The 14,567-nt window shown below is 42.3% G+C and overlaps 1 protein-coding gene and 1 pseudogene across 4 annotated transcripts in view; one reads left to right on the top strand and one right to left on the bottom strand.

Moving 5' to 3' along the window:
• The window catches only part of LOC116628940 (schwannomin-interacting protein 1), a 139,320-nt gene that overhangs the window by 38,727 nt on the left and 86,026 nt on the right, over positions 1-14,567 (bottom strand). Inside the window, exon 1 of one of the 4 annotated variants that reach the window (XM_032399252.1) lies at positions 13,296-14,206. The exons of 2 other annotated variants lie outside the window; for them this stretch is intronic. In XM_032399252.1, coding sequence (XP_032255143.1) covers positions 13,296-13,325 — 30 coding nt within the window. In that variant the 5' untranslated portion in view covers positions 13,326-14,206. Of the gene's footprint in view, positions 1-1,580; positions 2,047-13,295; positions 14,207-14,567 lie in introns of those variants that run through there. One more of the 4 variants, XM_032399253.1, reaches the window with a different exon arrangement.
• LOC116628941 lies at positions 6,708-6,824 on the top strand (annotated as a pseudogene).

Raw genomic sequence — 14,567 nt, 5'->3', positions numbered from 1 at the left:
TTCTCCTGCCTTAGTTAGATAAGGCACTATACAATGCAACTCTGTTTTGTTGCTGATGATGTTTTAAAGCCACTTGAGCCTCACATGTTTGTCATTTTAGTCAGTGCTGTATCAGGTTGCCGGCATATCATCGCTTGCTCATTCCAGGCATGTGGGCTCTCTCAGTTTCCAAGGAGGGAAAAACTACAGCGGTCATTACTCTGTTGTTACTGCAATAGCCACGGTATGTCTTTCATTTTTTCCTAAGTGCAAAGTGACCTATGCTTTTCTACCTGAGAAACGGTTTGAGCATGACCAGTCCTTTGGCACTGGAAACAGAGGCAGGCTGAGAACTATGTCACTTGTCTTCCGGGCCGGGTAAGTGACCCACTGTGATGGCTGAGTGTCCCATGCCTCTTTTGCACACCCGCTTCTGGCAGGAAGGGACAGCTGAGAGGTGTCAGAGTTTCAGTATTTGGCACACTTATCACTTTGCGCACTCGTTCCCTTCTTGTGGAGTGCAAGGGAAGAAAAATGCATAGGGCAACATGGCAGGTCATTTAAACCTCTTTTACACATTTAAGTTTTGGGTTCTGGAGAAAAGAGCATCAACTATTGTGAACTGCTCTAAGAAATAAAGTACATACTTAAAACATCCCCCACATTCAAACACAACTTAGTGTATAAGATATAAAATGCCATATTTTACATTATTATACTTAAGAAACTATCATGATAGAACTTTCTATATCTTACTCTGGGGGAAAAAAAGTTAATGACATAGTTGATCAAATTAAAAATTGAGCAGCAAGTTTTGCCATTCAAGGAAGCTGTATTAAGTAGGATTTACCTCTGAAGGAAAAGAGGTCTTACTTTCAGGTCCATGATGGAAGGAACCTTATTCTTCACACTGTGATGTGTTGTGACCTACACTTGACTTGTGGAAAATAATAAGGGGGAAAGGATGTAGTGTGGTTTGGCCTTCTGTGGACAGACAAGCATATGCTTGTAGTTTAATTTCATGACCTCACTCATATAACTAAAGCTATTTTTACTTGGGCCTGTTATTACCGACAATTACCAGATAAAACATTCCAAAAATATATTTACTGTCTTTCAAAAGAAAAGGCTAGCAAAGTATTGGCAGATACTATATCAATTTTTCAAAACCCCACTCTTCTCTTGGTAAAACTATATTTTTCATGGTTAAAAAAGTCACACTTAAAAGACAGGTTAAACATTCTAGTAATTATTTACTGGGGGTAAACTATCAACATATGTCAAAAATTTTTAAAAATTATTCTTTTCCATAAAAAGACTGCCTAGCAACTAAATGCATGATAGGGTTTTTTCAACTTCAGAATAACAACATGTGTATTCCAGTTACTGTATAATATATTAATGAAGACAAGCTGGGAAAAGCAGAAAGAAGAACCCTCCCAACTTAATGCCTCCACCTCTGCATTTAGGCTTTCCTGAATATATTATGGCAATGGCTACCGACTGTGGAATTTGGCCACTCCTCAAGGGTGTTCTTTCTCCCAGCTAGAAAAATGGTCTGATTGTTTACAAACAAAAGAGTTCTCCCCCCACCGCCTTACCTTTTTATAATTCCCCTCCATATCCAATGGGGATTCTTGACTGATGATGTCATCCATTCCATCACTGGCCAAATTCATCCTTTAACTCTTTAGAATTTCACTTAAGTAATAACCTCCCATGAATTCTGATAGGCTGCTGTGCCAATTGCCCAGTACCCTGGTTCCTGCTCATGCTGACATGGAGAGCCAGCTCAGAGCCTGTGCCTGGTTGTGCGTGTCCTTGCCCCTTCTCTGTCCCAGAGACACCGCCCTGCGCGGCCTCCCTGCTCTGTCCTGAGCTCTGGCACGGGGGCAGCTGCTGTTTCTGAGGCTTGCTCTGCCTTGACACACTCAGCTTGTTGAATGTCCAGCCTTCCCACGTCTACTGTCCCCTTCCCCCGAGGGATCCCGCCTGGATTCTTCTCCAGCACCTTTCTTCCTCCTCCCAATCAAGGGAAACCTGATTCAATCCCTCCCCCCACCCCCACCCCCCCAGTTCAGGGCTGAGTGTGGATTGGAGCCCTGCGAGGAAACCAGCAACCTTATTCCGAACCAGGGTAGTGTGAGGGATAAAAATAGATGCAAAACCCCAGCCTCCCAGACTTCAGTAGTGACTTAAAAGCCGGGTATCCCATGACAAAATGAAAACAGTATAATTTAAAGGCTAACCTGTAACACAGATGTTTGCTTTTCCCCCCTTTGTCCTATAACCAATCATTTCTTAAAATCAGATGGGAAAATCTCATCTGGTATTAGCCCGAGCACAAGGATAAAATTTATTTCCAACTCAGAGAAGGACCCCTCTGCCTCAGGATCAGCGCTTTGTTCTATCCATATAGGCAAGAGAAAAAGATCCATCAACTTTTCTTTAAAATCCAGTCAGTGGGGAAAAAAACTCCAGCCAGTGGCGGGCTTTTTCACAAAAGACAACGTTCCTTTCTGCTGCTCTCTTTACCCTTTTCCCATGGCTTTTGGTTTTTACTGGCTTTACATACAGAGAAGGAGAAGGCCCACAGCTGGGGGATGTTTTGCCGCAAGCAGCCAACAGAAGTGCACACACAAGCACATACTCGTCATTATCAAATTACTACCACCGTAAACTAAAAATACACGCACTATTTATTTAAAAAAAAAAAAGTTACTGTTTGCAGGAGAAAGGGGCCAAAGAAGAATTCAAAGGCCAAGCCCCCATTTAACAAGCCATCTTATACCCTGACATGCTTGGACAGAAAGCAGCAAATGTCCTAATCAGTACATTTTCCAATAGGAATTCCTGACCAACCTCAATGCTGTTAAGACCAGAGTTCTAAAGTAAAAATGCCATTCAAGATAGCCTTGACACGCTCACATTCAGTGGTCTGTTTATCTCCACGAGTTAAAAAAAAAAACAAAACATTTCAATTTGTGGAAGGCTTGTGGCATAAATGTGTCTTAATGTAGTTTACTGCAGCCCTCCGTCTATAAGGCAAATACTGTCCTGTGCAGTCCCTGACTCAAATCCAAATCCTGCCTTTAGTCCACCCTCGTGTCCCGAGCTCAGTCCCCGAGAGAATGACTTGCACGTTTGCCAGATGGTATGAAGACAAGTAGTATCTCAGAAGCCTTGCATTTGGGCAGGGTTTCTTCCCAGTACAGATCTCCCTTATCCTACGCTCCTCCAGACCCCAGAACCCTCACTCTACACAAGGGTCCTACTATGTGCATGCAGAATGCCTTCCAGGCCTGGGAGGCAACGCTGGCCACCAAGTGTGGCCCCAGCGTTGGTGTTCCCAACATTGAAGAATTCTCCAAAGCTAAGGCTTTGGGTAAAAATGTTTTAGTTTCAAGGACCCTGGGACTATTAAATACTGCCAAAGGAGGTTAGTTAAAGTGAAGGAAGCATGCATCTTATTATTGGACATATGTTAACATAGTAACATTAGCCACCCTTTGTGGAGGGGTCCCTAATGGGCCAGGCACTTCATAGGTGCCTCTTACATATGTCTTTAGTCCTCACGGTAACCCTCTGGAGTAGATATTATTATCAACTGCATTTTATAACTGAGCGGGAGCACGGTGAGGTGAAGGAACTTGCCCAAGGCGTGGCAGCTGGCCAATGGTCAGGCCAGAATTGAAACCTGGGGCCTCCGCTGCTGGGGCTCACATTCTACACGGGCGTGCTAGACCGCCTCCGACTGGTTGCCTCAGTAAGAAACAACCGCACACAATACAATAATCCAGCCTAGCTTTTACAAATTCAGGCTTAGTTCTGACAGGATTCTGGCAGCACACAGAATATCACGCACAGAAACGTTTTCTAAATTGCACATCTGGAACACCCAGCATCGATCACCACTATCCCCTGACGATTAGGCTTCAAGAAATGAAATAAAACTCCTTCACTGATGGTCATGACCTAACACGCTGTAGAGTGAATTTTCCTTTCTCGTTTACCATGGTGTTTTTAGCGCCACTCTGGCTTCTTTCCAACAGCTGTTATGGTTGCAAGCTTTTTCTAAGGGGGCAGGGATTTTGGTTTATCCGTCTTGCCTTCCCCACAGTATCTAGACAATGCCTTACACACGTTAAGTGGACAGTGAAGGATCTTGAATAAATACATGAAGAGAGGAGAAATGTATGTGTTACTTAAAATGTTTCCTCTAAATGCTCTACAGTAGGAAACATTAGTAGTTCATATTAGTGCTTTTCACCTGAAATCTTCTGTGGAAATCATGTATGTTCAAAAGGTAAAAATGGGTCTGGATGGGTTGAAGGGGAGGGGTTACCACAAGTTTCAGGAATTTCAATCTCTTGCCTAGGTTAGCATCCTAGTCCACTTAGCTATTTGTAATCAAGAGTTAACATGGATGAAATCATAAAAATCTACAGGTTTACAAGACTGAGTATAATACACAAAACTAAATTGCTAACATCTTTTTACTTTAATTTTAACCAGGTGGGTTTATATATATATAGTTAAAATGACTGAACTCTCACTATTAACTACATATATTTAAGTTAATATATATACACTAATAATATACTGACCACATACATACATATATAGGTATACACATACACTATTAATATATCATCTCTTGGAGAAGGGCACCTCAAAATCCAAGATGGAAATTTCCCCGCCAAATAACAGCAACAAGGATTAGTACTAAGAAAGTAGTAAGGACCATTCCCTTCCTCTAACCCCGACACCTTTTATTGTCATAAGTGGTTCTCTAATAAGTACTACAAAGAGACAAGTGCTAGAACATCACCCCGAAACACGGATGTAAGAGCTTGTGGGGTGGTCCCCAGTGGAGAATTTCCTTTGTCCCTCCACCTAAAGGAGTGCTCAGCACATAGACAGGTTCAGAGCTTAAACCCTTTCCAGGAGGAGCTGTACCACTGCTATCTGAACGGCTTGTGCCATCCTGAGATCTTTAATATTTTCCTACCATGGGGACTGATCTTTGATGCTTTCAAGAGTTTTTGCTACTCAAAGTGTGTCCTTCTGATGCAGCATTTGTATCACTGGCAGCTTACTGGAAATGCAAGCTCTCAGGTCCCACCCCAGATATACTGAATCAGAAATCTCATTTTTAAAAGAGCCTAAGAATTTTGAATGCTCCTTACATTTCAGAAGCACAGCTGTAGACCTTGGGAAAAAATTCATTAGAAGCTATTATCCTTCTATTTCAGACCACACTGCCAGGCATGGCGGCAAGACCCTGACTTTAGATGCTTGGGATCAACACTGTAATTGATTTCACTTCCAAGAGGTCCATCCAAATGAGTAGAGGAAAGGAAAAAACAAACAAAAGACCACCTCGGAAGACTTGAGCTGAGTATAATGTTTGGTGGTTTTGCAGTAGCTATGCAAACAAAGGGATAACAGCCCCTCATGTCCTTCCTACAGATAATTTGCCCTGGTTCTTTCCTCTACCGCTGACCTCTCTAAAATGAACTGTGCTGACATAGCATGGGCCCAGATGTTACCACTTTCCTTTGGAAAATGTACACACAGCCCCTCACAGTCCCTGGGCTTGAGAGGGCCTCTTCTTACCCCCTGCCCTGAAATTTAAGGACTAGAATGGAGAGCTTCAGTTTCCTGTCAAGGCCATAATCTGAACTGTGAGACGCACTGGTCACGTGAGCTAATGCTTTTAAATGATCATTAACGGCCAGTGGTGGAAATGATCGACTCTAAAAACACTCACCGCATTCCTGGGAAATCACTTATGCATTGTCAAAAGATTTTCCTATTCATAGATGGAAACTTTAGTTCATCTTGATTAACCCTTCAGCATCCCATTGCCTTCCCTTCAGCCTTAACATTCAAATGCCATGTACTATACAAACTGATGCCTGATTTATAATCTCTTTTCAAATGAACCATTTTTTTTCTTTTGTACAAAGTTTACCTAAATTTGCTTTGCTTTTCCATTAAGGTAGCTAGATAAGCTATGAAAACATACAGGTTATTTATTTAATTTTAGAAAGAGAACACATGTGTGCAAGTTGGGGGAGGGGCGGAGGGAGAGGGAGAATCTCAAGCCCACTTCCCACTGAGTGTGGAACCCAATGTGGGGCTCAATCTCATGACCCTGAGATCATGACCTCAGCCAGAATCACAGTCAGACACTTGGCAGACAGCCACCCAGGCGCCCCACAGGCAATTCCCCCCATCCCACCGCAGGCAATTTTTAAATAGACTTTTTGGTGCAGGCTAAAAAAAATTAAAATAATGGCACTGGGAATGTGGGGTGGAGGAGGTGAAAGTGTTGGCAGTAGACAGAGTACCAGACGTTTACCCATATCAAAAAGACTGAGGACCCCAGACGTAAATCTTTCTGCCCAACTGAAAATCTTAGGATAAGAAACACTACTGCAGTCATTTCGATGGCCGCATCACAACTTCCAAGTGGGACCAGTACTAACGCCCGCAGTGCGTTTCTCTGTGGTCTTAGCATTCTTGGCCGATTAATGGCTCACTTAACGTTGATTGTCACAACCTCTCTGATGTTGCCTTCTGAATTCAAGTGCTTTTGTCAAAGTACTCACTATTTCAGGAAGTTTGGTAGTTCCTGATGCTTCTATATACTGCACAGGGAACAGTAAGTACATCAAGATTTCAAATTTTCCCTTGGTATAGAGGATATAAATAAATACTAGGTCTACGGCTGTACCACCCTGAATGCACCTGATCTTGTCTGATCTCAGAAGCTAAGCAGGGTCAGGCCTGGTTAGTACTTGGATGGGACCGCCTAGGAATACCGGGTGCTGTAGGCTTGGGGTGCCTGGGTGGCTCAGTTGGTTAAGTGTCGGCCTTTGGCTCAGGTCATGGTCCCAGAGTCCTCGGATCAAGCCCCGCATCAGGCTCCTTGCTCAGTGGGGGGTCGGCTTCTCCCTCTCCCTCTGTGTGCTCTCTCTCTCTCGAATAAATAAATAAATACATAAATCTTTTAAAAAAATAAATAATAGGATATGGCTCAATTGGGATATGTCTCTCTTAATGTTGAGCTTCTGCATGTGAAACTGTGATTAGTTACCCAAGATCGTGTGTGTGTGCCTGTGTGTGTGAATGTGGGGTCTCTACTCTCCAGAAATCATCCATGCACTGATATTTACCATAGAGATGTTCCTCTTTCCTCCCCTTCCCTCATCACACCCCCTTTCCAAGAGTAAATACTAGATCTTCATCTTGAAAGTATGTTGCATATTTATTTCTTAAAATTACTTGAGTCTGAATCATGATGTTTGAAGTCTCAAGTGCTACTTTAAATAGGAATGATGTGTTGTGCTAAATTTCTGTTTCAGATCAGGCCCATAGTGAAACCCCGTTGAAACAATTTTTTTTTTTTCATCTGCGCACTTATCACTGGGTTCCTTTTGTGGTAAAACATATAAATTAGATTTTCAGCTATCTTGGCTAAAAACAAATGCAGATGAATTTACATCCAGAATTATTTTCTTAATTAAATAAGGTGATATATACGTTACCTCCTCCTCAGAGTAACACAATTATACATCAACCAGGCAAAATAATGAAGATGAAGTATTCTTCAACACTATTAACTACATGAAAATTTTTTTCCAATTAAAAAAATCTATAGACTAAGACAGAACATTGTTTCATCGAACTTATATATAAAATCCTGTATGGTGCCTGGGTGGCTCAGTTGGTAAGCGTCTGCCTTTGGCTCAGGTCATGATCCCAGGGTCCCAGGATCGAGCCCTGCATCAGGCTCCTTGCTCAGTGAGGAGCCTACTTCTCCCTCTCTCTCTTCCTGCCGCTCCCCCACCTGTGCTCTCTCTCTCTCTCTCTCTCAAATAAATAAATAAAAATCTTTAAAAAATATAAAAGCCTGTATCAAATAGTGCACAGAATGCTTTCAAATTCCCTTTTCTGTTAGGTCAATACATTTTTTTTCCTGGCTATGGATGAAACCAGGCTTAAACTGGGCAGAATCTTGAATGAACTCAAATTTGATATCTTGTTTTCTCATTCACAGGAAGAAAGGGATTGGGAAATGAGCCCTCACTTGGCCTGATGTCAATAGGGATAGAATATATTTCCTTTCCTTTGTTAACTATTAAATAACCCACTAGAATCTTGGCATGTTTACTATTTTCTCCAGCAAGAATTTAAAAAATATCTTGTACTACTTAAATTGCTATCTCCCTAATTTTATTGTTTGAGATCAATACAGGGCATCTTTTATCTTATGTGCTGGGTATGACACGTCAACTGGACTGAAACGTTTCACCTAAGAAAAATTTCCTGTTTCAGGAGGCAGTAAAACTACTGCTCTATACGGTAAAAAGATGCACTGAAACTCTGCAAAATCGATACTTTAAGGAAGGCAGCTTAGGGATGAGCACTTGCTTCAAAAGTGCTTGGGGATAGACCATGAGGTTCACCTTGGGAAAATTCTCTGCGTAAAGGAGAAATAGGTACAGAGGTATGTTCTTAATGCATTGTCCCTGGGAAGGCTGGGATGTCTGTCTCATTTATTTTATTCCTTGCACTACATCCCCCTTTTTGGCACATGGGACGTTTGAAATGCTGGGAACCGTCTGACAGGTCCACCAGCCAGATACAAGCAGTACTGTGCTGTGGTCAGCTTCACCACCTCCCTGTTGCAGTGCACAGATCTGAGCTTCCCTCTAGTGCTACGATGGGCAATCCTGATCCTGGGGACTTAGAACAGCACCAGATGTGGAAAATGCAATTCAATCCAACAGACATTTATTGAACACACATTCTATGTGTACAGTAGGGAAGTAAAACAAGGTCCTTCTTTTCAAGAAGCCTGTTGTCTGATAGGGGAGACAGACTTATATGTCACCAGCTGTAAGTGGGTTCTGTTAGAAACAAAAACAAAGTGCACTGAGAAGGAGAAATTTTGAGTGCGGGAAGAAAAGGGAAGTTTCCCAAAGGAGGTGGCATGTGAGCCCTGAAAGCTGTATGCACCTGCAATAGGGTAGGAGCAGGTGGTGTGTGGGTGGGAGCCATCTAGGCTGAGGTACCATAGCAAAGCAAAGAACTGAAGGCAATATGGGGGCAGGAGTGTAGGGATTAGAGGGAGAAGTGTTTCTGCCCGGGGTTCAGATCACAGTTAGCCCTTGAATGCCACGGAAAGGGGTCTGGAATATATCCTAAGGAAAATGGGGGAACATTAAAGATTTCTACTGTGCTTCCTCAAGACCAGGTGTGTGTTTGAAGAAGCATCTCTTTATGTTCCCAAAGGAGGAAAGAGATGAGAGTCATTCACATACCATTTTCCTTTTTTTCCTTTCAAGTCTCCATTCCCACAGTAGCTAAGAATGTGAGGGTGTGATCTATATCTGAGTCATAGGGGAATTTAAGCGATGGAAAGAAAGGGATGAAAGCATGTCATTGTTTTTATATACACACTAACCCCAAAAACCAACTGCAGGGAAAGAGGAGAAAATATTTGGGAGCTTTTAAGCAAAATGGACCCTTTGACCTAAACTTGTGCTTTCAAGTTAACAATATTTCAAAGCTTGCTCTCAGAGACTATTTAGAAGAATTTGTCCTCTTGAAGGCTGCCAGGCCTGAAGCTGTGGGCAAGGTTCTTTCCTGAAGAGATTGGCTTCCTCCCAAGACTGGAAAATGGAGGTCGACAGCTCTATCTTTTAACATGGCTACAACCGAAAATGACAACACATGCCTCAGTAACCTCTCAGCTAATGTAAATCCTGTGAGGGAGAAGTACACGAAGACGATGACAACGTGAGAACCTTTCGAAACAAAACAACCATAAAAAGTCCTGCCTGAGAATTTCCCTCTGAGCATCCCTCCTTGGGTTAACTTGTTCAAAGCCCAGTGCATCCAAATACGTCAAACAGAGGTTTTCAAGCTCTTGGTAGCAACGAAATGCTCTTTTTCAAAATAATCATCTACTTGGAAAAGCAGTGAATTAATTATACATCCATACCTTAGCAACAAATAATTGGGAAATGAAGTGATACATGGTTTTCCTGGGCCTCTTTACAATCTTCACTGAGCCCCTCATGTGCCTCAGAAGAAGGTGGCTCTTAATTCACGGTAACTGACTTATTCATGCAGAAAGGTGGCTTCTGGCAGGAACCATGCCAGGATGTTAACTAGGGAACATCCCATTTCATAGATGAGAAAACTAACAAGAAACAAAGGGATATTATGACCCACAGACGATGAAAACAGTGCAGGTTAATGGTGTGTGTGGGGGGGGTGGGGGGAGGAAGGATAGAGTAAGACTGAAAGTCATCCCAGTGGCTATTAAAATAAGAAACCACGATGCCATAGTATGTTTACAATGCCTTTATTCTTAGTCAATTTTATACATAGTAGGCCTATCCATCCATATTACCTGCGGGTTTGTTTTAAGCACTGGGAAAGCACATGGATATAAATATAAACACCCCTGCCATCATGGAGCTTACATAAAGTGAGGGAGACAGAAAATAGACAAATATGTAAAATATGTCTCTGATAGACAGTGATGAGTGCCAGGTATAAAAGTAATTAGGGAAGTGTAACAGAGACACTGGGATAGAACTGGGGAGTTGGAAATTGACATAGTTAAGTCCAGAGAAGGCCTTCCCAAGAAGGTGATGTTTCAGCAAAGACCTGAAGGAAGTGAGACAGTTACTGACAGGAAAAATACAGGATGCCAAGTTGAATTAGAATTTCAGATAAACAGAGAATGACTTTTTAGTATAAACATGTTCCAAACACTGCAGATTATCTGCTAAATCTGGCAACCCTACATGGGAGTACCTAGGGGAAGCACACACCAGCAGAAGGGACAGAAAGTTCAAGGCCAGGCTGGCATAGTGGGAGGGGAGTGAAAGGAAAGGGGAATGTGGAAAGTCCCAGAGGAATCAGGGGCGAGTTGATGCAAGGCCCTCAGGGTCAGGGACCTGATTCTGAGGAGGAGAATTTTGAGATGAGTGACATGCTTTGACTTAAGTTTTAATAGATCGTTCTGGATACTGTGTTGAAAATTAGACACAGTGGGGGGGGGCAGGGGGAGAGTAAGAGCAGGAGCAGTTAGGAGGCCGTTATGCTCCGATGATGATGATGATGATGATAGTAATAATGTACACCTAGACATATGCACCAAAATGTGCATATAATTTTGGGGAAATGGTCCCTGGAGCTCCATTCATGGACTCTTCATTAAGAAACCTTGGTATACATTCATGGGAAGAAAGGAATCAGTCCTACAAATAAATTCTTACTCACTAAAAATGCTACCCTAAGGAATTTGCTTTAATCACTGCATTTTCATCCTTAAAAACAAATAAATAAGCTTTCATCCGAAAAAGGGCAAGTTTCTGAAAAACATCCTACTGCTGATACTACCAGGTGCCTATGATAACATCAAGCCAAGGACTTAGAGAAACTGCCCATTCTGAATCCAGTCACGTGCAGTGCCAGGTGGGTTCTAAACCTAAGGTTTCTAAGTAGATTAAGACTTGGCTTCATGGTGAATGTTTTTGTTTTTACTGATTTATGAATAAAGGGAGGGTGTTTCAAACATACACACGAAGGTAGTTCTACTCCAAAACCCCAGAGAGATACAGAATCTACTGACGATTATTATCTGCCTAATACACTTAATTTTATTGTGAAAATAAACAATAAATATTTCAAAACTATTAAACACACAATGACAGTGTTATATGTTGTAGTTCGTGTAAAATAAAATCAATTTGTCTCCTTTCAGAAGCAGTCGGCTAACAAAACCCCTTCTCCTCATGAAATTGCTGATATCGGACCAATTTTTGACCTCTAAAACCAGTGATTTCATGACCAACTTAATGAAAAGGTATAGGGAATAATCTTATAGTAGTTTGCCTTTCAAAAGTTAAATTACATAGCTTCTCTGAAAAGAGAGTAGAAAAATTATTTTAATTTTATAGTAATTTAGTCACCTGGAGCCATGCCATCAATAGGCGAGGCTCTCCACAGGTGTTTGACATTCCCCATTCTCAAACCCTGTATTGTGTATAAGTGAAGTTTTGGGTTTTCCTCAGCATCTTCCCTTTCTCATGGGAGGAATTCCTGGGAACCGCAAATCTCGATATTTAGGCTCTCTGGACCTAGATGTACTATGAAATGAAAATACAATAAAACAAGCCCGTGATTACAAAATTCCCATCTTGAAGCAGAGAGAAGAGTGGATAAATATATTTTACAGGCGCACGTTACTTAGCTGAGAAACCACTGTCTTGAGTCCTGTGAAATGTACGATTCTGCCTGCATACATTTACCTCTGGGAAATCTGACCTAATGAGAAACACCTGCTTGTCTCAGGCAACCCACCTCACACAAGGCAGAGGCATTGTTAAGTTAAAGAACTGGTCTCTTCAAGCTTCTGAACTCGGTCAGTTGAGTAATCCCCCAACAGTAACCACCCTGGACTTGGATTAGCCATGCCTGCTGCCGCAAAGAGCAATTACTCTGAGAACATTCTCGTTGTCTGCTTACATCGAGGACGCTTTCAGTGTTGCCTTGACAGTCCAAGTTGCAGGAAGGAGTTATTAACACTCTCGAACTGGTCTTTTGAAATCGTCTAAGTGTATAATTCAAAACTCCACATAGCAAATTAGCACAAAGATGGATATGTGATACTAAAAAATTTTCCATGTGGAGTTTTTTTATGCACGTCAGCCCCTTAATTCTTATTTGCTAACCACTGAAAACAACATGCTAGTAAAAATAAGTTTGGAAAGACATACAAGTGCAACTTTAAACATCAAGTGCATGCTGGCCGATTTTTGAAAATGTCTCAGACCATCACTTACGCTTCTTATTTACATAACTTCCTTAAAGACAATCCTAAAAACTGGATGCAAAACAACTCCCATCCTATGCAATGAGCAAAAATCGCATTTTGCAATGTTCCCCGAGTGAATTCTGACCAGGTTTTTCCCTCCGTGAAGCCCCTTAAATTCAATTACAGTTTACAGCAGTTCCTCTTATTTGCCCAGACACAGAGAACGTGCAAAGCACAGATCACCTCAGTGGATTTCACGGTATGCTTTAAGGGCCAAGGAAGCAGTGCTTTCTGCCCCATTACTCCCCAGAAAACCTAATTACAATTCAGATACTGTATGCGGGGAAGGCCAAGAGTGGAGGATGGCAAAATCCCTTGCAAATCCGGCAAGAGGCAACCTGCTGCTTTGGAAGAGGAAGGCCTCCTCTCCCAGAGGATCCCGGCCTCACAATCAGGCTGTAAGTCTTACCTGATACGAACAGTTCTCCTGATGTACCATCTCAGTGCATCCTAGGGCCCAGACCCCAAAGCAGGACGGCTCAGCGAGGCTGCAGAGGCCAAGCGCGGAGCATCCACTGGCGGCGAGAACGCCCTGGGCAGGCAGGGGCTCCCCGCAGATTAAAATGGATGCTGTTTCGCTGAGCAACCTGCGCAGTGGCACCGCCTGTGCCGGGAAGCGCGCAGGGAGCCGAGCCGCTCTCCTCGGAAACCAGCAGCGAGGCTCACAAACATGGAGCTAGGACGGGGCTGGGGGAGGGGGCGCGCTCCTCGCTGGCACAATCAGCCAATTATATTATAGGCACAAAGAAAAGGATCAGTCTGGGGCTGGTGTGACCTTCTGGTGCTTTATGAAGGCAGCTAAGTGATGTGGAAACATGCTAGTCCTCATTAAAGGGAAAAAGGCCAGCGAGGGAGAGGGAGAGAGGCAGACACAAACCAGTGTTGCAGTTGAACATTTCTAACCTCCGGCATCATCCTGCCAGCCCACAGATGCTGCTTGCATGGTGCTTATAAAAAAGAGGCCTTGAGGATCATTTCAGAACTTTTAACGTGCGGAAGGGAAAACAATCCATTCTGAACATGGACGCTGAAGGGATGTTTCCTGTGTTGAGTTTTTGAAGTGTTTGTCAACTTTATAACGAAAAGGAGGGTCTTCGTTCCTTAAAAGGATGTTATTTGGTAATGCTTTTGAGTCCCCACTTCTTTTTGGCTTTTAAGCTTCCTTTTAAGTCACACAGAAATCGATGAAATAATTATTTCTAAAATTTTTTTAGGGAGGGAGCTTATTAAGGTATGAAAGTCAGTATAAGTCATTCGTTTCATGAAAATGAAACTAGATTGTAAGGTTTTTTTTTTTTTGAAAATAAGGTTATCTCTATATATAATCCAATGCCAGGACTTGAATATATAGATACCCTAATACAGGACATACTATCCTAGAGACAGACCATTCTACCTGAGAGTCTGTAATGGAAAGAATTCTGGACTTGCAGATAGTATTCAAGGGAAATACGTGTTTCTGAGGGCGGGGGGAAAGGGAGACAATTTCCGAAATGCTTCACAGGGTCATTCTGGGATTTTAGGATATATAGAAAGAAACAACTAGCTCTGTAAGTTCTTGAAACTAATTTAATGACGGCAAATTAAGAAAATAAACACAATAAAATAAAATTCCTTATCTAATTGCCATAGGCAATTTGTTTTGTTGTTTCTTAATAATATGGCCCTGAGCACATAAATG

The sequence above is a fragment of the Phoca vitulina genome, unplaced genomic scaffold, assembly GCF_004348235.1.
Source record: "Phoca vitulina isolate PV1807 unplaced genomic scaffold, GSC_HSeal_1.0 scaffold145, whole genome shotgun sequence".
Classification (NCBI taxonomy): domain Eukaryota; kingdom Metazoa; phylum Chordata; class Mammalia; order Carnivora; family Phocidae; genus Phoca; species Phoca vitulina.
The sequence above is the reverse complement of the archived record's forward strand: the minus strand, read 5'-3'. Positions and strand labels throughout refer to the sequence as shown.